The sequence below is a fragment of the Ammospiza nelsoni genome, chromosome 3, assembly GCF_027579445.1.
Source record: "Ammospiza nelsoni isolate bAmmNel1 chromosome 3, bAmmNel1.pri, whole genome shotgun sequence".
NCBI lineage: Eukaryota > Metazoa > Chordata > Aves > Passeriformes > Passerellidae > Ammospiza > Ammospiza nelsoni.
This window is the reverse complement of record NC_080635.1, coordinates 40,378,293-40,401,798: the sequence shown is the minus strand read 5'-3', so window position 1 is coordinate 40,401,798 and position 23,506 is coordinate 40,378,293. Positions and strand designations below refer to the sequence as shown.

At 41.4% G+C, this 23,506-nt stretch overlaps 1 protein-coding gene across 1 annotated transcript in view; it reads left to right on the top strand.

Moving 5' to 3' along the window:
• The first annotated feature begins 293 nt into the window (after positions 1-293).
• The window catches only part of RPS6KA2 (ribosomal protein S6 kinase A2), a 276,138-nt gene continuing 252,925 nt past the window's right edge, over positions 294-23,506 (top strand). The window contains exons 1-2 of the mRNA XM_059467989.1: positions 294-356; positions 3,498-3,542. Of these exons, the coding sequence (XP_059323972.1) occupies positions 294-356; positions 3,498-3,542 (108 nt within the window). The remainder of the gene's footprint in view (positions 357-3,497; positions 3,543-23,506) is intronic.

Below are 23,506 nucleotides of genomic sequence, written 5' to 3'. Positions count from 1 at the left end.
CGCGGCCGTCGCGGCGGCCCACAGGGACGGGACGGGGCGGCGAGGCTCCGTCGGCGGCTGCGGAGCGGCGGCCGCTGCCTTGTCCTGCCCCCCGCGCCTGCGGAGCGCCCGCGCCCCGCCCGCGGCTCCCCGGGCGCAGCCCGGAGCCATTTTGCCGAGCGGGCGGCTGCAGGGTCCCGGTCCCACTCGGCTCCGCGCCCCGTCCCCCCCGACACCTTCCCTTCTCCGCTCCCGCCGGCGGCCGACGCGCGCTGCTTCTGCTTGATCCCGTCCGCAGGCAGGAATCGCCCAGCATGCCGATCGCCCACTTGCTGGAGCTATGGAAGGGGATAGAGGTGGAGCCCATGGAGACGGAGGTGAGCGGGGGCGGGCGGCAGCGGCGGGGCCGCCGGTGCCCCTTTCCCGCCGGGGGAGCAGCGCGGTGGTGCCCCAAAGCCCACGAAACGAGGTGCGGTGAGCATCCCTCGCCCGCTCTGCTCGCCGCTGAGGGCGGGCAGCCAGGGAGCCTCGGAACCTGTTGCCTCCCAGGCGGAGCGGCTCGGAGCGGCAGCCCGGGCAGTGCGGGATGTTCGGATGCTGATGCCCGGAGCGCTGGGCCAGCTGGAAAGGAAAGCGCGTATGCAACAGATGGAAAGCCCACAAAGCGGGCTGAGCCGGACTCAGGCTCGCGTTTAAGCATGAAGTATGTGATCTGTAATTTGAGGCTCGAATAGGTCCGTGGACCTCGCTTGGGTTCTGGTTAACCGTTTGCCCATTAGCTCTCAGCGTAAGGCTGTGCTTTCCGGATCGCGCTGGAAACACGATGCTGTGATAATTAGCTGGCTGCTGTGCTGCGTGTGCTCGCAATTTGTCTTGCAGCGTTTTCATTACCTTCAGTCTAGGGTTATCTTGTGTCAGGAAAGGCATCGTTCAAGTTCGAGAAGTGTTTGGACAGTGCTCTCAGTCACATGGTGGGATTCTTGGGGATGTCCTGTGCAGGAGCTGAGCTCTGTATCCTTGTGGGTACCTCCCTGCTTGGGTTATTCTATGATTTTATGGGTTTTGTACTGTAAGGGGACAAGGTAGGCTCCTGAGTGTTTCTGGGGCTATTGAGCAGTGCAAAAACCCCAGAGTATTTCAGGTCAATTTTTCATAGCACAGGGATGCACATTTGTAACAGACAGGTGGTAGAAAGAGACAAATCAAACTTGTGAGGTGGGGGGTGTTGGGGTTTATTTTTTAAACCCCCATCGCCTCGTTTGATTGAAATACTGTAAAAGGGTTTTGGTGAGAGGGAAAGATGGGAGTGAAACTGAGCCAGACAGGTTATGGAGAACACAAAACACTTGACTCAAAAGGAACTGCTGAGCTGCAGGAAAGGTTTCATGCAAGGTGTTGGTTTGTACATGCAAACAGTACAGCAGAAGTGATAATGTCATGTATTATACCAGCACTGATAATTCTGGAGTCCCTAGGTTAAAAACAAGCTCTGGGGGGCTTGCAAAGCTTTAAATCATATAATTCACTTCTGAATACTGTCACTCGTTCTACTTTGTGGGATACAAGGAATATGAGGGTTAATAAACAGGCTATAGCTGGGAAACTATGAATCCTTCCTGATTTTGTTTTGAAGTCAGCTGACACCTTGTTAAATCTCTTTCACAATGACAAGACTTGTATACCTCTATTTATGGTGAAGAGTTTTCTGCTGAATATTGTAGAAATGGTGCTCCCTTCCTATCTACCTTTCTGTTGACTGGTATTCAAAGTGCATATACATGCCTGGTTTTTTTCTTCCTCCTTCCCTCCTTTCTAAAATGTTTGTTTTTTGTGGGCCCAGTGTTTTTCTTTCTGGTCCCGAGAGAAAGCACTTCAGTCATTGCTTTTTCTGTTGTCAATTTCTGGGAAAAACTCCCCAAGGTAGATCACAGGGTAAATCCTGCACTAAAGCCCAGTGTCCATCACCTGGAATGATGTCATTGTATTGTCACCTCTTTTGCTGGTAGAGATTTACCCAGGCCTTTCTTTCAGAAGAAACTGTGTAGATCTCCTTACCAAGGATATTTGACATACTGGAATTATAGTTAGTCAGATGTGTGGGTTTGTAGGTTTTGGGGGGGCTTTTATTTTCCTTTCCTGCTTGAAAGAACAGGATAGCTGAGCTACACTGCTCTATCAGCTCCTGAGATTTCACTTGCAAGAAGTTGAGGATTAAAGAATTGAAGGCATAAGCTCCTGCAGTTTAAATAGGAACAAGACATAAAACACCATTTATTTTTCATTTATTGGTGTCTCTAAACACAATAAAGATATGCTACAACATTATACCATTTTAGATCATGCTGTAGATAGAATTGCTGAGGTACTGTTTGCTCAAATCTAGTAAAAGCACATGTAAATTAATTTCATCTCTTGTGGGCTCTTGTCCATGAAGACATTTTCAAACAGAAACATTTAGTCTTTAATGAGCTGAATGCAGCTTAAACACTAGTGGTTGTACTGATTCAAGAGAACTGTAATGGTCTCTGAATCTGTGTGGGATAAAATGTTTTCATGATTGTCTGCAAGTTGTTTTTTTTCACAGAAGCTTTCACAGTTAGTAGACAAGGAGGGAGACAGTTTAATTCTTTGATGCACATGGACCTCCTTCTCCTTCCCCTCCTTAATGCCAAAAACACTTTTAAAACAGACATTTATGAGTGCCTGTGCATGACTCAGGTGAATGACTTGCAGATATTAAAGACAGCTTTTATAGTAAATCAATCCCTTGATAAGGAAGAGTGCATCAAGGGCATGTTCTATATTATGTTTGTGAAAAGGAAGAGTAGAGTGAAATACTGCTCCTTTCACCTGTTGACTCAGGAGGTCATTAGTTGTGTTTGACAGGTAAGCAAGAAAATTGGGTTATTTGCTGTTCTAGACTTTCTTTGAGAGTAGGCAAAGCTATTGATCCCACTCAAGCTGGATGGATAGGATAGTGAATTACAGCCTTGGGAACATTTTTCCTGAGACAGGGTTGTGTGATCAAGCTCTATGTAATCTTTCTACCTGTTTTCCAATGGGTTCATCACTTAATGATTTTAGGTAAGCACAGCATTTAAATGGAAGCTGAGTGTTTAGAAAATTTGCTCTTATATTTACACACATATTCTCTCTTCCCAGCAAGAAATGATGTTTCATTCCTCTAGTTCTTTCCAGTAATAATCTTTTGTTCTTTATTGATTCTATGACAAATGTGGCTCGGCTTCAACTATTCATCAGTAATTTTAATAGTTCTTTTATTGTGCTTTCTTCTCTTAACATTTTGTATATCTTGGAGAAAGCAGGTCCCTATGGATTCAAAAGTTAATTTACCTGTGCAAAGTGTGAAAAAATTGAACAAGCCTATTATAGTAGGATAAATTGAAAGCAACTTAACTGCCTAAACATAAATTGACTAGATCTTGGCTTAAAATTTACTTTCTTGGTGGCATATATTTACAGGATTTTTCTTCTCTTTTCTCCTCTCTGTTTACTAGACTGTAGTGGAAGATGCTGCCCCGGATGAAGAACCTGTAAAAGAGGTAAATCACCTGATTCATGGATCACACAAATGTTAACAAATTATTATAGTCACCTTCTGTCTTCATGAAACAAAATGTCTCTGGTGCATGTTTTCCACGTGCTTGTAGCTGTGAAGATACAAACCAACCCATTTTTGGTCTCTTATTACGAGGTCAAGTGAGGAATATAAATATGTGTTCAGCTAGAGCTTAGAGAATTTTATTTTGCAAATGTTGCCTGTGCATTCTTTCCAAGAAAGAATGGTATATAGTTTTCTTGAGGTATGTAGTTTTCCTGCAGAGAAGATTTTGTAATGATCTTAAAAGGAGTAGCTGTCATATTAACAAGGTTTGTGTATTTAAATTGTGCATAAGTTAATTCCACAAACTGTTAAATTGAAGTCATTACTGCTTGTTCCCTTGGCTGGCTCTTCACCACAGCAAGACTGAGCTAACCCTTTGCTTCAAGTGAATCTGTTGTTTATATTATTTTGGCACTGTGCTACTGTGCTCATTAGGACAAACAAAGCCAAACCTACAGGAAAAGGTAAGCCTTGCCTCAGAGCATTTAAATGCCAGGTAAGTCATATGAAGATACAAAGCAGGCAAGGTCAAATCATCTTTCACTATTGTAATGAGCTGAGGGCGAGGCTGGACCCTGGTCCCGCGTGTCAGTGCAAGGTGCTCCTGGTTTGTGCAGAGCCCCAAGGGGTGCCTGATAGCTCATCAGCCTTTTGCTGATGTCCAAAAGCAAAGCAGGCTGAATCCCTTGAGGAGTGAAGGGAGGCTGCAAAGATGCATGTTGAAGCAGCCACCTTTTGAAGATCAGCTTCCTGGTTATCTCTTACCCCTTGAAATCTAAGACTTACCTTTGATGTCTGGGTTTCTGTGCGAGGTTGTGTTTTTGTTCACTTTTATTATGTTAAAGGCATTGTTTAACCCCCTAATGATAGAAGAAATCTCAGCTTTGATCTCTGAGATGAGTGCAGCTTCCAAATGGATTTTTTCCCCTTCCATTACAATTTCTTAACAAGAGAGTTAATTACTCTTGAAAAAGCTTGGGGAAGAAATTACATGCAGGTAGCTTGGCTCATCACTTTTTTTGAGGCTGTGGCTGACGATAAAATTTCTGGTTTGTGGGTTTTAGGAGGACTTTTGTGAATATAGCCTTCATTTCCCAAATTAATTTAAACCTAGTTAATTTTCATTAGGGATGCTTCTTATACTTCGTAAGGTTGAAATTTGGCAGAAAAAAATGGCATGTAATCAGTTCTTGAACAGAAGTCTTAATCCTGTGTTCTAATTTTCTGATGTCAACATTCCAGTGTGCAACTTAATGTCTGTAATCTGTTTATTTCTGATTTTTTTTTTCTGCTGCAGCCATGGTATTTCAGTCCTTTGCTGGCTCAGTCTGTAAGCCTCTTCCATTTCCATGGAACTTGTGTCCTGCTGTAGTGGTATTGTAAGGAAGATCAGTCTACTCCTCAGGTGACTGATAGCTGTACTGTGCCCAAACCCAAAGAAATTTTTTTTTTTCTTTAGAGACATTGAACCTGCTTAAAATATGTTTTTTGTAAATTGTCTGCCTTAGGCTACATTGGGCTCCTGCTGTTTCTCCCATGCTGTGTATAGTGTGGAAAAATGAGATGGTGGTAAAATGCATTGTAAAACCTGCACTTCTCATTGTTTTCTGAGGTCTGATTTTCCTGTTGATGGATAATTTCTTTAAACGTCTTGGGAGCATAAATTAACAGGCTTGTTGGATAGAACAAGTGTTCCTGAGACACATCTGTGTCAGCTCTGCTCTAGAATTGTCACCCAGATTACTGAGGGTTGCCATTGGGGCTTTTTCCTAGGATGAGAAACATCCCACAGACCCTGTTAGTCCTGCCACAGAAGCAAGTAGATTAGTGGATGGAAATTTCCTAAAGGGGATTTTATACTCCTGCAGCAGTTATTGCTTAGACCTGTGGGATGCAGTTTTTCCTTAGGATGTTGTTTTTGACAAAACGGCCTTTTATTGGTAGAGAAGGATAAGTCTGACCAGCTGTGCTGGTTACAGGCTCCGGCATACTTAAGGTTGATGTGTCTTGTGGGCTAGTCTAGGTTAAAGTGTTGACATCCTGTCTGAACTTCCTTGAAGGTGCAGCTGGCAGCAAAATTTTGTCACATTTTTCTAAAATAATGAGTATATGTGCAAAACAGCTCACAGTCCTTTGAAATTACAGCATTCAGAAGCTATCTTGTAACATCACTTTGAACTGTTTTACCCTTTCAAGGGAATTTGTCAGCTCTAGTTCAAACATGGAATGGGGCTCTTGGGGAAAGTAGGGCAGATATACAATGTAAGTACTGAAACACAAACAGAACTGCGCAGCAAAACTGAAAATAGCAGTACCTAGGCTTACTCCTAATTTCTGTGCAGTTTCCAAAGACATGTAACTTCTGCTGATACTGTGTGCACCGGTGAAAATGTGAGTAATAAAACTGGAGGGAGCAAAGGTGGATGCTCTGTGTGTAGGTCATGGCAAGCCTGTGTTGAAGGCTCTGCCACCATCTGTAGCAAGGATTTGAATTTATTGGATTGTCAATGAAAGATTGAGTTCCTATAACTAATGGCAGTAACAGCTCGTGTGATACTTTTTAGGAAATGAAGGAAAACTTCATTGAATGATCACAATGAAGAAAAGCTCAAATCTGCTCATCAGTGGAAATTTTACTTTTGTTGCTCTAATGCTGCTGTTATCAAGGCAATAAATGTTAATGGCAACATAGAAAACTGATGTTGGAATGTGCCTCTGGAAGCCCAACCTTCCCTTCCTTGCTGAAAGCAGTGTCAGTGGTGGGAAAGTGTTTGGCACTGCATCCAGCTGTGCCTTGAGTGAGCCCTACAAGCTCTCTGGGACCTGGTTCCAGTGTTTGATCACCTAAAGAGGAAAAGAAAGCATTCCTGGTTCAAATTTCCTGTGTTTTGGTTTGTGCTCACTGCCTCCAGTCACTTCACTGGAGATACCATTGCAAAGAGTCTTGTTCTGTCATTTTTATTCTCTCTCTTGGGTATTTATATATGTGAATAAGACGCATTCTCCATTCTTTCCTTGTCTCCTGCATTGTCTTCAGGGAGTACAATTACGGCTTTCTCAGAATCATTTTTGTAGGTCAGATCTGCTCCTCCAATGTTTATTTTTGTGTGATTCACCTTCTCTTGCTTCAGTGTGTTCATGTCTTTTTTTTTTTTGAACAGTGTAAGCCCAGAACAGGGCATCACTCCACATGTCTTAGTAGTGCTGAGTGGAAGAGAAAGATCATTTCACTAGACCTGCTGGCAACACCTTCTCTAACTCAACTTCTCCAGAGTGCTGTCAACTTTCTTTGCCAGCTGGCTCAATTTAACTTGTCCACCAGGATGCCCAGGTCCTTCTCTGCAAAGATGAATTCTAGCTGTGTAGCCCCTAGCCTATAGCATAGGGTTATTTTTCTTGAGGTACAGAACCTTGCATGTTCCTTTGCCAGACTTCAGGATAATACTGTTGGCCAATTTCTTCAGTCAGAAAAAGTCCCTCTGGACACAGCTCAACTGTCTGGTGTCACCAGCTGTTACTGCATTTGTAGCATCTACCAACTTGTAAAGTGTGTACTCTGCCCAGTCATCTGAATGATTAATGAAGATGTTAAATAATCCTGGGCCTAGTCTTGATCCCTGGAGTCTGCCAGTGACTGACTCCAACAGATCTTTGTTCTGATCACAACCCTCTGGGTATTGTAGTTCAGTTTTTGATCCATCTCACTGTTCACTTACCTGATTCAATCAGTCCTTCATCTGTTTGTCTGAGCTGATGTAGGACACACTGTCAAAAGCCTAACTTGAAGCCTGCACCTTCATTCTTCAAAATTGTGAAGGCTGTCAGGTTGTTTAAGCACAATTTTCCTCTTTGCAGATCTATGGTGACTACAGTAAATAATTTTCTTGCTATTCATGTGCTTGTGAATTCTTTCTGGAGAGATTTGATTCATCACCCTTTCAGGTATTGAGGTGAGCCTGATTGGCTTGCAATTTGTTGCATCTTCCTTCTTGAAGAGAGGAGCTACATCCTTTCTCACACCTCACAAGAAGCTTTTCTAATTACCGTGTGTCTTCAGAGTACTGAGAGTGGCTACCTACACAATTATATTGGTCAGTTCCCTCAGCATTAATGGATGTGTCTCATCAAGTCCCACATTCTTTTCATAGAGTATGTTGTGTTTGTTTAGATGCCCCCTAACCTGACCCTCCTCCACCAAAGCCAAATCCTTCTTTCCCACCCTTTTTCAGGGGCTTGGGAGTCCTAAAGGCTCAGAATTACCAGTAAAGACCGTGGTAAAGAAAGTACCGGGTACCTTGCCTTTCCTGTATCTTTTGTTACTTTATCTCCTTCCCTGCTCAGTAGCAGGACCAAAGGTATTCCTTTTGCTGCTGCTGGAACTACAACAGTCATTGTTGCTCTCTGCCTCTGTCACCAGACTGAATTGCACATGGGCTTTGGCTTTCTTGACACCTCCACTACATGCCTAATAGTCTTCCTGCCGCTCCTGGACACTCCTGTGTCCTTCATTTAGATATACTTCTCTTGCATGTCTGAGGTTTTTCAAATGGTCCTTGTTCATTCATGCAGGCCTTTGGCTGCCTTTGCATGAGGCAAAAGTGGTCAGGGTGGCCAAATCCTGAGCTAGGAGGAGTGGTGATCCTTGAAAATTATCCAGCTGTCCTGTACCCCTCTTTCTTCCAGGGTCATCTGCCATGGGATTCATCCAAGCAGATGCCTGAAGGGAACAAAACCTGTTCTGATGAAGTTTGCAATTGTTATCTTGACTTTTGCTTTGCTCTTTTGTCTTGGGATCTTGAGTTTCTTCTCATGAAAACTGCTCTGGAACTTCAGTCTTGATCAGTTCTTTCTTGTTTGTAGGGGTCAGGTCCAGCAGAACAACTTCCCTTATTGGCTTATCACCTCTATCAGGTACTTGTCAATGCAGCAATCTCTTGGATTGCTTTTGGTTTTCAGAAGAAACCAGAGTGGATAAAGTGGATTCTTTGAGGATTAGGATCTGTGCATATGAGGCTTCTTCCTGTTGTCTGAAGAAGGCTTCTGCTTTTTCCTGGACATGTTGTCTCTAGTAGGTATGCACTACAGCAGATGTGCTGAGGCACATCTGTGCTGGTGTGATGTTGAGCCACCAGCAGCAAAGGGGCTGGAATCATATTCACCTAGAGATAAGAGGGAGTGCTCCTAGGCTGTTTGTTGTGATTTTCACTAGGATTATGTCAAAATAGCTCAAGCAGTGCACATCAACACTACAGTTGCTGGTGTGTCTATGTCTCATGAAAAAACCAGCAGTGAACTTAAAGCAGTTCAGAACATTCTGGTTTGCCATTAAAAGGGTTGCCTTTCTGGTGAAGTTGGAGAGGTGTTTTTTTTCCAGTAGTTTCTGGTGATCTTTCACTTGTCTCCTAGCTCAATTAATTAAAGGTCTCAATACACCTGGTATGGAATGTTCAATTCTTTATAAAACTATGTTGGTGATGATTTTTAATTAAAAATGACTGCACAGCAAAGGAAAAAATCTATGTCTCTGTGGTTGAGCTTGTAGGTCACGGGTTAGCATGTGTATTGAGGTCCTTCAAACAGAAGAACTTTAGTTTTCTGCTGCTTTGTGAGTTGTGTTTTAGTTGTCAGGAATGGTCACAGAACACAAGACATTTCTTGGTGTATATATGTTTATACACACAAGAAATCTGTACCTTATTAAAAAACTTGGCCTGCAAGAGGAGCTTTTCCTTTCAGAGAAAAACAAATAGGAAACTTATTTGATAAGGAGTATGGCACAAAGTGTAGAGAAGTAAAATTTCATAATATGATGTAAAAAACTTTTGAGGAGGGAAGCCTGGCTTGGGTTGATGGATGACAACAACATGTTTACTGAACATACTGGTATTTTTCTTCCTTCAAAAAACCAAGCAACCAAACCAAACAACAACCAAACACTCAGAATTAAGGAACCTTGTTTAAGAAAAAGGTTTGAAGTAATGAACTTTTTTTGTATCAAGTAATGATTTATAATTACAGTATGTATTGGTAAGTTCAGATGTTATGCTACAGATCTTTCTAAAAGAAATATTTGTAGGCACCTATCTGGGATGACTATTTTATCTCTATACAAATAGATGCTCAATGAATTCAAATACAGACCCTGACTGGAAAATTATGGCCTTGCATAGATTCTTACAAAATTGCTCTGGTGATGTATTTAAGAAACAAATTATTTCGTTTTTCCACATTCTTTGAGCATGTGTTGTAGGCAGTGTAAGCTGTTTTACTTAAAATTTTTCATTTAAAAAAAATCCCTAGTATTTAGCCCTTATGAAGGATTTGGTAGGTAATAACTTTGTAAGTAGATTTTTAGAAACTGTTTTAATTCCCAAAATGTATTTCTCTACAGTGCCTATTGTCTAACACTTTTTAGAGTGAATAACTGCAATTTACATTGGAATGAAATTGATCAGGCAACCAATAGAATATTGGTTTCTATTTAACTCCATAAAAAATACTGTATAATAATGTGTGTCCTTGATAAAGGCTAAAGGTTTTGTCATTGACTTTGTGTGGTTAAAATATGAGAGGGGACAGCTGGGGTCATGGAATGAATGAAATGTCTCCTCCTTCTCTTGCAGCCCAGAGCCTGTGTTCAGAATCCCAGCAATGAAGGGGAAGCTGGCAGGGTGACAGCTGTGCTACTCTTATGGAAATAGAATGTTGTTACTTCTGAGTATTTGTAAATTGGTTTCTTGTTGTCACTGTCTCAACTGAATTAAAACAGACATAGGAGAGATATCAATATAAAAGGAAAGTCTGTTATTTTTTTCTGTCTGTCCCCTTGTATGCTTCATAAAGCAAATAGAGACGTAGAAAATTTCCAATTTTGGCAGTAAGAAATGTGTAGAAAAACTTCTTACATTATCTGAAAGACTTGTGACATTTGAGCCTAAACATGTAGGTTTAGCAACATTTATATATGATATCCCATTCACGTGACACTTTTGGTTCTAGCTGTTGTTATTGCACTGTCACTGCTGCTTTTTTGAATTACTGCTTTCAGGCAGTGTGCTGTTATGGCTCTGATGCATTAGAGAGAAGACAAGAGCACTGTAAAAAAAACTTCTTCAAAAAAAACTTCTTCAAAAGTCTGTGAACCCTTTTCAGTTTTCAACCCCTCTGTCTCTCTGCAGTGTTTGCTAAATGCTGTTGTCTGTGGTGAATGTGGGTGAATGGGAACCTTCATTGGAACTCTTCTGTCTGTGGCTAAAGGGTGGCAGATTCTGTTTCTCAGAAACCTTAGTCTTTCACAAGCAAAAATGAGCTGTCTCCATATCTCTTGAGACCCTCTACTTTCTCTGGTCTCCATCCTTGGACTTTCTCTACCAGCTAAAAATCCATCTCAATGATGGGTTTTTAGCTGGTAGAGAAAAGTCACTGACAATTAGAGTTGGCAGCAGAGCTTCCCTTGAGATAATAGCTGGTGCTCCTTCCTATTGAAGTGTAACTTCTACCTGTGTTGGCCTTGATCTTCTTGAACCTTTATTGAATCGGGACCTTGGTGTCATGGTGATTCCATCTCTGTTCTGGTACTCCAGGAAGTGCTGATAAAGTGGAGTGGTGCAACCTGCAGAGTTCAGGGATAATGCATGGCGGGTGTGGGGTTTGTTGGTGCATTTTCTGTTGTGTGTTGGATTTTGAAGTCTGCAGTGTTTAGCAATGGAAAAAACAGCTAACTAGCCAAATGTTTTTTTGCCAAGTGGACACTAAAATGACCAACTCCGATTTAATCAATTATACAGGCCCATGGATGCACAGAAAATATATTGCATTCGGAAGCTTTTAACATGAACATTGCAGACTGCACTGCAGTGGTCACAACTGAGCAAATGTAATGCTGGACAGGGAAAAGAGGTTCTGACAGCATTTGCAAGATGTAAAATGCTTCATGGCATTAGGCTGCTTGATTTTGAACAAGGGTAATTGCTGAAGACAAATGAAAGTTCATCTGGGGGAAGGCATTCCCTCAAGAAAAATAATCTTATACCGTAATGGACATTGGTGCTCAAGAGCGTGCTGGATGTGAGTGAATTGTGTCATCAGGAGAGATGAGTCACTTGGCAGTCCCTAGAGCCAAGGATAAATTGTTTCTGTGATGAGTGTGGTGCCTCCTAGGGAGATGCGTTATTTAAAATGGAAACAATCTACAATTTACACGCAGATGGTTACAACTCTAGAGTGGAAAAACAAAATCAATTTTTCTTCATTACAATGAATTTGTAATTCATTTTAGAATTGTTTTAATTTTTTTCCTACGAGATTGCTCTAATTTTCTTGCTCGCTCTGTGGTTTGTTCTCTCCTTAGAACATGATGTTTTGTATTGAAATGAGAGTTATTTCTTTGAATTTTCTACTCTTCTTTCCTGCTACTTCTAAGCTTAATAAATAAATTTCCCATAAAGAAAAGTAATGTGACACAGAAGCAAAATGGGCACTGTTATTTTGGAAGAAAGTGTTTCTCTGACTGCTTTATTCCAAAGATTTCATAGGAAAAATCAGAAGGTAGCTCTAAATTGAAAAAAATTGAAAATATATTCTCAAAGGGGCATGGTTAGATACAGAAGAGTTATGTTGTTATTGGAGATGTCAAGTATTAAGCTTCTTTTTCTAAAGGAGTTATGTGCTTCATGCTGTAGTTTATTTTATTCAAGACTTGACTAGTTTTCCCTGCTGACTAGAAAGGGAACTTTTTGGTAATAAATTAGTCTGGCTGCATTTTGAATGACAAATGAATTACACTTGCACAAGTTTTGTGTTTATAGAATGTGTGATCAGTACTCGGGCATGCTTATTGCACTCAGGGTTTCGCAAAGATTATATTGACAATTACAAGTGGCGTATGAAGTATTCAGAGCAGCAACAAAAACACCACTGCACAAGTTTTGGAAGTCAAGAAGAAAGGCAAATAACCTCTTCTCAGGCACCTGGATGCTTAAAACTGCCAGAGGCTTTGCCTCATTCAGGTAGTTATTTCTGAGAGGTGGCCACAAAAGTCATGTTGTGTATTGCCTCTGTGGAAGAGGGTTGCTTCAACAACTCTGAATATAAAGACCTGTTGTCTAGGGTTGCAGGTGGGTGTTTTTACAATATTGTGTCTGTGAAGCTAACTGCAAGTTCCCAGCTGTTCAAAACTTTGATCCAGCATCTATGTAGAATTCCTGGTACATCTAAATTTCTTGAAGTGTTGGTATCATGAGCAAATGACCTTTTTGTAAATACATAACGTAGAAACTTGAAGTCTTCTAAACGTTTCAGTTTTGGGATGTAAGGAGTTCTGTAAATGACAAATTCTGCCCCTGCTCAGACTTGTCTCATCAAAAGTGGATGTGGATTTCTTGATTGCTATTTTAGTCTTTATTTTGTACATGTTTTCTCCCCTTTTTGTGTGAGGTCAGTAATTACAGTGATTACTGGATTTGTTTGGCCTGGTCTAGAAGTATTGTTTCTGATAACAAACATCAAACAAAAAGAGGGAAAGCATAGTGGATTCCAATTAGCATTCACATATATGATGGATGATTGAAGTACAGTCTCTTTCATTGGTACAATCTCTTTCATGGGTGTCTTCTGTTATTTGGGGTGGTCTGGGTTTTAAGTGTGCAGATTAGGCATATTTATTAATATTTAGCACTTGAACAAGTAGTCTGATCCTTTTGTACACTAGCAACCACAGTTCTCACCTCCAGTAATCAGTAACTGAGAGGTCCTCAGTATTTACTAATCAAAAACTTTATCTTTTCAGTCCAATTCTCAATTTTCAGCTGAGGTGAAAAGGAAATACATAAATTTAACAATACCTCTTATGGAAGCAAACATTGCAAACAGAGCAGTGAGCAGTATGGTACTGTTAAAGCAGATACACTCTTGTACATGAGACCTGTTATTTGAGTGGATTGCTTCCTGCTTTGTGCTATTAATCATGCATGTTTAATTGGTATAATCTCCTGCATTTTCCTATAAAAAGTCTTCTATTATGATGAACAGTCTTGAGAGACTTTTTGTACAGTATATATTACAGCAGCTTTTAATGTGTTTTGCTTTATTTCTTTTTTAAGAAAGCTAAGGGTTGTGAGTCACCCTTCCTATAAAGGAAGCTGTGACAACAGAAATAAACTGCATTAAGTAATGTTTTGGTTATGTCAGTGAGCCACCTCGGAGTGTCTGTCATCTGAAAACTGTTTATGAAATCCTGCCTGAAATGCTGCAGGTCTTGAAGGCTGCTCTGAGCACTGCACAGCTGAATAGGCAGGGCATGGTGAGGGAGGTGTTATTTATTTATTTATGATTTCAGTTAAAGGCTTTGAAATGCTTGCTCCCTTCATCTCTTTCAAGTCAGTTTGGGAAACTCTGTGGAAAGGGCAGTGTAGCAGTAGAAGGAGGGCTGACTTCTGTTCCTAAAATGAAAGCTAGAGCTAGGGGATGCTTGTTGAATCCCAGCTTCCTAACTGCAGTACTCCTGACTGCACCTGGCACAACAGAGCTCTGAGGTGAGATCTGCTTGGAGCTGTCTTGCAGCAGCACTGCAGAGAAGGTGTTTGCAGAGGTGGAGATGATGGGTTTTCTCCAGAGGGAAGTTTTCCCAGGGCAGCATCCTGTGGGCTGCCCTGCCTGTCAGAAGGAGCCTTGGCCCCGTGGTGGCCAAGCAAGGGCAGGGCTCCATCCCAGCAGGGCTGTGTGCTGGGTGCCTTGATAGCACACAGGTGCTTTTGGGAGTTCCTTCTCCAGCAACTGTCCAGTTTCTCCACAGAGGCCTAAAGTGGTCTCCTGTACTGTTAGCAGCCAAATACTAGAGGAAAATTACAAACCTGAATGCCTAAGCCAGGTATGTATAATGCTGCTAACTTCTAGGAGAAAACAGAAGGTTTACTCATTTCTTTGGTATTTGTTAGGCTGTAGATTAGATGCACAGGGCACATCTGACCCAAAGGATAGAACCAGAAGATCTGTTAAGGTAGGGGATTTTTGGTGTGTGTCTGCATTTATTTCTATAGTTGATTGTTTTATTCTCTTGAATTTCCTGCTGTTGGTTTTTCCTAGCCTGGCATAAGGTCTTATCACACTTCAGGGAGGGGAAGGCAGCCATAAATCTCCAGAGTATGCATCTGGTTTCACAGAGAGATTTCCTCTGGAAATGGTGTATGAGAAGCAATCTCACTGCAGGTATTAATGTGTTTCTGTGGGTGACAGCCTTGTTGAGTGAAAGGGAGATTAACTTAGCTCAGAAATCTAAGTAGTATTTGTCAGCTTGCAGTCTGTAGTTTTGAATGGTATTTGTCAGTTTGCACTGTGTAATTTGTTTACTTCTGTAGACAGACAAGATAAGTGATCAAATGCTATAAACATCTGATTCCGGTATCCAACAAATATTTAAGCAGTAAAGCGCAATACTAAATAAATATGACTTGATATCCTGGCTTGATGCATATCTTGTACAACATTGTTGTGGAAGTAAAGGTGAAAGAAAAGGTATAAGAAGGTGACAGCCTTTCCCTGAGTATTACTGGTTTGAATTGTGCTCAGGGTTGCATGAAGAGTTTTGCTATTTGATAGCTCAGTGTTGGTAGCTATGGCAAGGAGTTCAACATTGTTCAGATTAATAGTATGGGAATGGTTGTAAAACCTCTGCCACAAATACCTCATTTCTGAGCTACATATTTAACCCTGCCCTTTGACTAGTGGAGGGCAGTAACTGCATCTGGCAGGTTGTTTCTTAATGGTCTCAACTTGACCAAGGATCAAATCCAAGCATGCCTGTGAAAAACCGAATCTACTGCTGTAATGGGGACCTCTGATCTTCTTGTACCTCTGTTCTGCAGAATGTATGCCCTCATCTGTACAGCTTTGTGCTGGCTGAAATGATAACAGTGAGCTCCTGACTGTGTGAGGATTGTCTGTCTGTGTCCCTTTGTCTAACATGGTAAGCTGGTAATCCTGCTGTAGGTCAGGATGCTGGGGATGGAGAGGAATGCACTAATAGAGCTGTGGGTGTGTGAGAATTTAATTACACACTGCTGTGCATATTTCATATTTAAGAGGGCAGAGGACAATGACTGTGTTTTACTTGTATTTCCTTGCAGCCAGCTAGTCATGTGGTATATGTTTTTATATGCTGCTTTTATGTGTTCTACATTTTTTTAAAGGCATGATGGAGGCTGATTTGTAGCACATCTAATGGATGTTCTATACATCCTTCTAAGTGTCTATTGTACATTTTTCTGTGGTCTTGTGAGGCCTCAGAACTCTCTTCTGTGTTCTTATTTACTTTAGCTCATTGCTGTCAGCAGTGGGAGTGGGCAACCTGTGGACAACAGGATAACACATATGTGCATAATGGTTTTTATTTCAGCATCAGGACTGTTTTGAGCAAGTTTGATCTTTTTTACTAGTAGTCTATCTCAGTAAAGGAGCTCAAGATACTGCAGTGTGCAATATGCCAGTTGACAGCATGGTAGCCACTGAGTACATGCTGTGGCGTGCACAATGATGACACCAAAGTTGTGCTAATGACACCATTACCACTGCCTCCTCCACTGTCATTAATGTTCCATCCTTTGTTGGAAGAAGGCATCTCTCTTTGTAGAAGACAGGGAAGGGGGGAGCAGTAGGTGGGTGTTGCAGTGTCAGTGGCAGCACAGGGAGGATGAGCTGAGGATTTGATGTCAGTGCCTCAGCAGGGACTGGTGGGTGCAGCCTCTGGGCTTTGAGCCATGGCAGCTCTCTTCTGCCCCTCCTTTGCTTCCTATCCGTGCCATGCTGGCCTGTGAGGTGAGGAGCATCCTCCTGGATGCCTGCCTCAGCAAGCCACTGCTCAGCTCCAGAAGTAAGCAGTTAAGTTCTTGTGTTGCCTTGAGTTTGCTCCTGTAATCTGGCTTCCATGATTCACACTCCTGCTTGCCAACTGGAGTTAGCGTAAGGCTTAATTAAATGTGTAAAACATTTTGAACTTAGTGAGTCATTTTCCTGAAATATGCTGCATGTAGTTGGCAGGCTTGCCCACCTTTTTGGTTCTCAGAGCCAGCTTTGAATAAAGAATTGACTTTAAGCAGGTGAGGTATTTGGTGTGCGTACTGTCAGCTTTGAAGCATCTGTGTAAAAAGAATATTTAATAATTTAAAAATGCTCAAGATGAACAGGTGTATACTTAGTGGGCAAATGAAGAACATGGGGTTTTTTTGTTTGCTTTGTGTTATAAAATTTGAAAACCCCAGAGGCTTTGATGTCTGGGTTATTCAATCCTATTGATGAAGAAGCTAGGCTGAATCCAGTTCTTGTCCCTGGAGCCATCCAGGCTTCTGGATTTGAAACAGGAATTGAAAAACTGATCTTGCTTCCAGACAGGTAAGCAGGAGTTCTTGTGCACGTTAGAAGATCAGCCAGGAGTCTCTGATATTGTTATACTTGGATCCTCATTTTGACTTCTCTAACTCTTTGGTTTTGCAGTAAGCTCATTTGTAAAAGTATCTTTGTGAATATTTTCAGATGTAATTGGCAAGGAATAAAAAACTTTCTGGAATTGGGAGAAAAGAGATTTTAAGTTCAGCTTCTGCATGGAATAACTGTTTATCTCTTTACACAATGAGTCACTGTTGTGACTGATGAGATCAGTACAAAATTATCCTTCTTTAGTCTCATTATTACAGTGTTTGCCCAGTCTTACCTTTTTTTTTTTTTTTAACTATTCTCCTAAGTTGCTCTATCAGCTTTGGGGGAAAATTTGACCAAGCTTCTTTGAAAAGCCTGTAATATGCATTTACTTCTAAATCTCATAGACTGGAACATACTGGGGGGACCTGAGTTTTTAATATTTAACTTTTCTAATAGTATAGATGCTAATTAACAGTACACTGGGCTCTGATTGCAGGTACAGAATGGTTTGGTATGGCAACTCATTGCTTCTCTTGCCCATGAAATGCTTTATCTTTAAACCAGAGCTCACTTTCTGGGATGTCTATGAGCTATGGGAAGTTCTTGCCACACGTTTGAAGTGATGACTTCATCAGTTTGCCAGGTTTGGTGCTGTGCCTGTGGTGGTTCTGGGAAGGTGCTGTAAGGGCATTGGCACAGCCTATTCTAACCTGACTCCTAACTCCCACCCACTGTGCCTGGAGTTGGAGATCTCCTGGCTATTGCAGAATGAGTTGAAGCAGGCTTAAATGTTGCTTTTATGCTATTTTGTGTGGGGTTTATGATTGTGTGGGGTTTTCTTTTATTTTTGGGAGGTGTGTGTAGTTTTGGATTTTTTTGCATGGGGACAGGTTTGACGTTTTGTGGTTTTTTTAAGTAGTCTGTATCTGGTGCCTCTTCTCTAAATGTTACTACCAATCTTTGCCTTCAAGTGTTGCAACTCTTTCATTGTATTTCTAAGTATCTTGGTGGCCTTTAAAAGCACATTGCAAGCATAGTTACAGGCAACAAGTGGCCAAAACAACTGTTACCATCCGGTTAGTGGCTAAAACAACTGTGACTGTCAGAGACCACTTTGTGAGCTTTCTTTTCCTCTGGCTTTTCTTATGACTCGTTATAAATGTTGGGTACAGGTGCTTATGGAAGCTTCTTGTTTGCTGTAGATATTAAAAGAGAAAGCTTGTCAATCTACAGGGCCTCCTCTTAAATTTGATAATTGGTGCCTGGCATAGTGTTCCCTACACTTGCTGAAAGTCTTGGACTTCAGTTTGACTGCTAGAAGGCCAGCTATACACTTACTGGCATGTCTCGGACCAGCAAGAAGAGCATGTGTGCAGACCAAATGCTTCCAATGTACTTGTGGGGCTGATTTTAGCAGAGAATTTTCCCCTTGAGAAGTCATACAGATTCTCAGCTGTACAGCTTGACTGACATGAGGCCCTGGGAGATAAGTGGATCATTAAAATGCTGTTTTGCCAAGCTTGTTCCTTCTGCCTGTTTTTTTTTATTGTTTAACTAATATGGATGGACCTTGCATGAAGCATTGGAAGAGCTGCTTTTTATGAGATGAAGCAGCTCTGGGTTCCTGGCTGACAGCTGGGGGAAGCATTTAATGGCACAGTAAGTGCTGTATGAGGCAGATGCTGACAGCATGAGAAGCAGAATAAGTCTCTAGCTGTCTGGAAATAATGGCTTGTGCATTATTCTGAACAGGAAATCTAACTTGGATTAGGGTGTTTCTTTCATAATAATAAAAAACTCTGGAGGATGGGGGAGCGCCTGCAAATCCTCTTCAGCAAAGAATACAAGTGCTGAATGCCTTCCCTGTGGTATCTGCAGGGTGATTACAGTCTGAATCTCTCTCTGCAGCTGAGAGGGAAATTGGACTTTTTATCACAGGGGGTGGAGAAACCCTCTGAGATTTGTGATATTGTTTTTTTTTTTTGTCAGAGTATCTGAAGATGTATTGGAAAAATTGGGGGAGTTCTTCCTGCAGTGTTTCTTTCAGCTGCAGTTATTTCTTTGGGAGTTATACTTAGGCATCATGCAATGTCCAGATATACTGTTGATCACTAGTATTTAGGGTCACTAACTTGCTTTGTTAGAACTCTTTCACCTCTCTGCAAAAATAAAGGAAATTTAATATTATGTAGTAGAACTGATAACTTTTTTCCTTTAGGCTTTCCACAGATGAATAAGAGAAATGGTTTCAGAAAATACAATAACTGGAGTTTGACTTGATCTTGTGACTGTATAGTTTAAAGTTAAGAAATACTGGAAGATTAGCTTATTAGGGATGGGAATGCATAGTGGTTTTTTCACAAGTCTCCTTGCTTTTGTTGTCATCAACTTCAAACTCCCCTTTAGCCCTGTCTCTGACATAGGATCTGTTTCTGGGCCTGAATAGCAGATTCTTTGTGATGACACTCCTGTCTGAAGACTGTGTGCTGCAGCTTTTTAAGGGGGAGATAGTTGTTCTCTCTATGAGGAAAGGAGACTTGCCTTGGGGCCCAAAATGTGACATGGAAACTTCAAGAATAGCTTTTCCCCCTCCTGTTATTGTCCTTATGAATTAGGAAAGTCAAGAGTTTGGCATGCTGTTCATGGGCAGTCAGGTGACTGCTGATCTGAGCACCTGAATCTGTCTGCACATTGTGGACAGCAAGTTATTGTGATCCAATGATCTATTCAAGACTGAAATGAGTAACATAATGGGTTTTTTTCTGAAACATTTTTTTCTTCATACATAGCAGTATAAACACTAGACTAAATCTGAGAAATAAAAGCAAAAGAGATTGCTGTGTGACTTTTCCAATTCTTGCAGCAAAGCCAATGTGTGAGAATCAACTTTCCTCACGTTTTGAAGACCTGGAATGAGCATAACTCCTTCCCCCTGTGAGCATCTGGAGGAGACTGACTGCCCTTTGCTGCTTCAGTCTGTGAATTAGCAGAAATATCCAGTGACTGAAGATGGTACCAGCTCTATACAAGGGATTAAATAACTTTCATCATGTGTTGCTGTGGCACAACATGAAATTTCACAGGCCTACCAAACTTAGTGTTCTGACGGTTAGATGTGAATTTTGTTTAAGGAAAGCAGAGATTTGGGGTTTCTGAGTATCACCCTGATGACATGAATTCAGACATACTCAGGTCTGTGACCTTTTTAGCATGATGTGGTACTTGGAAACATTCATAGGCAAGAGGGCCAGACGAAGCCAAGGGCCTGCTGGGCACCTCTGTCTGTGGTGTAGGACATGTTGCCTCTCCTATCTTGTGTCTATATTAGTCACAAACATCTTAAGTAACTCGGCTGTGGATTTGGGGTTTTTTTTGTTTTTTTTTTTTTTTTTTTTGTGGGTGTGAGGTAGAAATGACTCAGGTACACTGTGTGCACTTTGTCTTTTATCTGAATACATCATATTCTTGTAAAAGTGCACACGGAAATAATTTCAGATAACATGACGTGCATTTCCTACCAGCTGCTGCTCTGCAGCTGGTTGTGATATTTCTGCAGCTGTGGGACAGAAAAGTTCAGTCTCAGGAGTAGATGAGTGATGACAGCATGAGCTTTAGCTAATGAGTGTGTACTGTGTGTGGAGACCCTAACCCACACTGCTTAGGATGTATTGCAGCATTTTCTTGAACTAGCTCGACGCGCTAGAAGCTGGCAAATGAACTGCAATCCCATCTCCTAAGTGGGCTGGGAACATGGTTGCCTAACATGACAAGACCATCCCAGCTTTACAAGAACACATTTTAAAGACAAAGCATACAGTTTGTTAATGTTTGTCCATGAGAACAGAAAGCTGATTTTATTCTTGTTCTCTGACCACTATGCAAGCTTGGCCCTTAGTAATCGCGAAGGAAAATGCAGTGCTTTGGGAATACCTGTTCCCTGTATCCCTACATGCCGGCCATGCTGGGGCAGGACTGACACCTAGTGTGGGCTGGGTAGAACTGAACTGGGTAGAATTCAGCTCAAGAAGCTACTGCAAAGCTCAATGAAATTTACTTTAAGCTTTGGATGTCACAAAGCTTTTGTTATGTAAGTTTTCAGTCTCGACATCTGAGAGCTCATCTTTCAGCTGCTAGAAGAGATGCTGCTGTAGTGAGGAACCAGGGCAGCTGGAAGGTGTGGTCCCTTTTTTACCTGACTTCCTTTCTTAGCTGGCTGATTTTAGGCCATCAGACACATTTCTGCATTATCTAAGACAGTAATTCACTATATTTTCTACAGATGGAACTGCCTCAGTTATGTTACTGTCATACTTTAGGCATTGAAAATTGCGCTTATACTGCTGGCATTAATGCAATACTGTGCCTTTTAACAAGTGGTAACTCTGGAGTGTCTTACCCTCCTGAAGAAAAGAGAACAGGTCTTGGAAGGTTGAAACAAATCCAGAAAGCAGGGTGAAATTTAAGCAGTTATGTATTTCTAGTATTGAACTTAAGCTACTCCAAAGCTTCCAGATATTTTTTTTCATATCTATGTTTTGAACTGCTGTCATGTGTCTTCTATCTCTACACCATAATAAACTGGATGTAGTGTAACTCTGTTGCAGATGATAACACTGAGTTTTGTTGTAGAAAACAACTATTATAGGTGTAATTATTTACTTTTTTGTAGCAAGACTAATTTTCTGGGTAAACACACCCCAGCCAAGTATTCAAAGAAACAGATATCCCTTACTCCAGATCCTGCCTCTGAAACATGCCCTAGCTTATAATTATCTAGTTTCTGCTACAGAGTCTGAGTCAAATCTGACTTTGGACTGACTCCTCTGAGCTTGTAGTTTATCCATGTTGCCTGGTTAGTGCTTGCTTCCAAGCCAAATGATGTTATCAATGAGGATTCTAGCCTGTTTCCCTCCTGCTCTTGCTTTGAACAGTAAGGAAGGCTAATTCTGTTTCTTAAATCATACCCTGTTATTTCAATGGAAGGCTTAAGGGGAGTGCAGCTTGTTTCTTAACCAAATAAGAAAGCACACTTTGAACTCCAGTGTTTGGATCACCATCACAGCAATGCTGCAGTCCACAGCAACTGTGGTGCAGCACGGGGATCTGACAGGGAGGCTGGCACTGGGCAGCCTGAGTACAGCTGCAGTTTAACTTTGACAGGGTTGGTATGCAGTTTGTGATGCTGTGACTGGCAGATATATGTTAGTCCCAGTGTCATAGACCTCAGTTCAGGTCAATGGAAAGCTGACCTGAAAGCAGGAATTTTGATATTTATGGAATATGCATTCATTTTAAATCTTTAAATTTCTTAGTCTTGGCAATTACATCTTTTAGTTCTGCTTGTAGGATCTATAGCACCTTCTTTTAAGGAGCAGCAGCAGTGCCATGAAGGGTAGCTTTTTATGACATTCTGAGCAGGTTTGCTTCCATGAGATGGCTGCCTTAGAAAGAAATGGACTAGGAAGGAGGCACTGGCCACCTCATCTTGTGCTTGGCAACCTCTGCCAAAAAAAGCCACCTCAAGTGCCACTAGGGTGCAGCAAGAGCCACGCTTTGCACTGCAAGCCGTAAGCTGTAACCAGCCCAAGGGACTTATTCTGAGGTAATGACGAAGCTTTGTGAAGCCTGCAGTAACTTCATCCAACAGCAGAGGTCTGTCTTGTTTGGGAAAAGGGTTTTCATCACTTAAGAAGGAATCATTGCATGAGAATTCGGGTGGATTTTCACTCGTTTTTAGAGTGAAGTTTTCTTTTTGTTTCTTTGAATACCAATTTAAAGTTATTTTAATGATAAGAACCGACCCAAAAGTGCAGCCTGCACTTAAGTGAATCGCATGTGCAGTAGCTGGGGTACTCTGGCAATCACTGAGCTGCTGTGAGAAAAGCTCTAACTGGAATCTGAAGCCTGTGCCCTCTCCCCAGACCCGCACTGACAGCAGAGATGGAAACTGCTGGCAGATTTTTGGGAGTGTGGGAAGTGATATTTTAGGGGCTGGGAAATGAGCTTATCCTTCTCTTGTAATTTTCAGGTCTGAATTCAATTCCTTTCTAGAAAATTTGCTTTAGTCAAACCCCGGATATTTGGCTTCTGATAGGCGCAAGTTCATGGCTAATGTTAGACAGGAATTAGAGCAGGTGAATGTAGGGTTTTTTTATTTCTAATGTCAGCTCATAAAACTGCAAAGCTTCTACCAGAAATTGTCTTTCAACCTGAATTACCTCCAAGTATTCTCCATATCCAATTATCTGTTACATCTGTGAATGGAGGGATTCTGTACAGTCTAGAAATGGTTTCACAAGATTCTAAAAACACAGGTCTCTAGTGTGGGTTTTCTCTTACTTAACTCAAACCATCTCTAGTTCATAATTATCTATTAAGGCATACAGTGTTTTCTTCAGGTATTTGCTTGCACTGTTCTGGAATGATATTTTCCTTTACGTTGTGGTGCTTTTATCATCAAGCTATTGGAAGCTTATGTTTGATTTTGCTAAA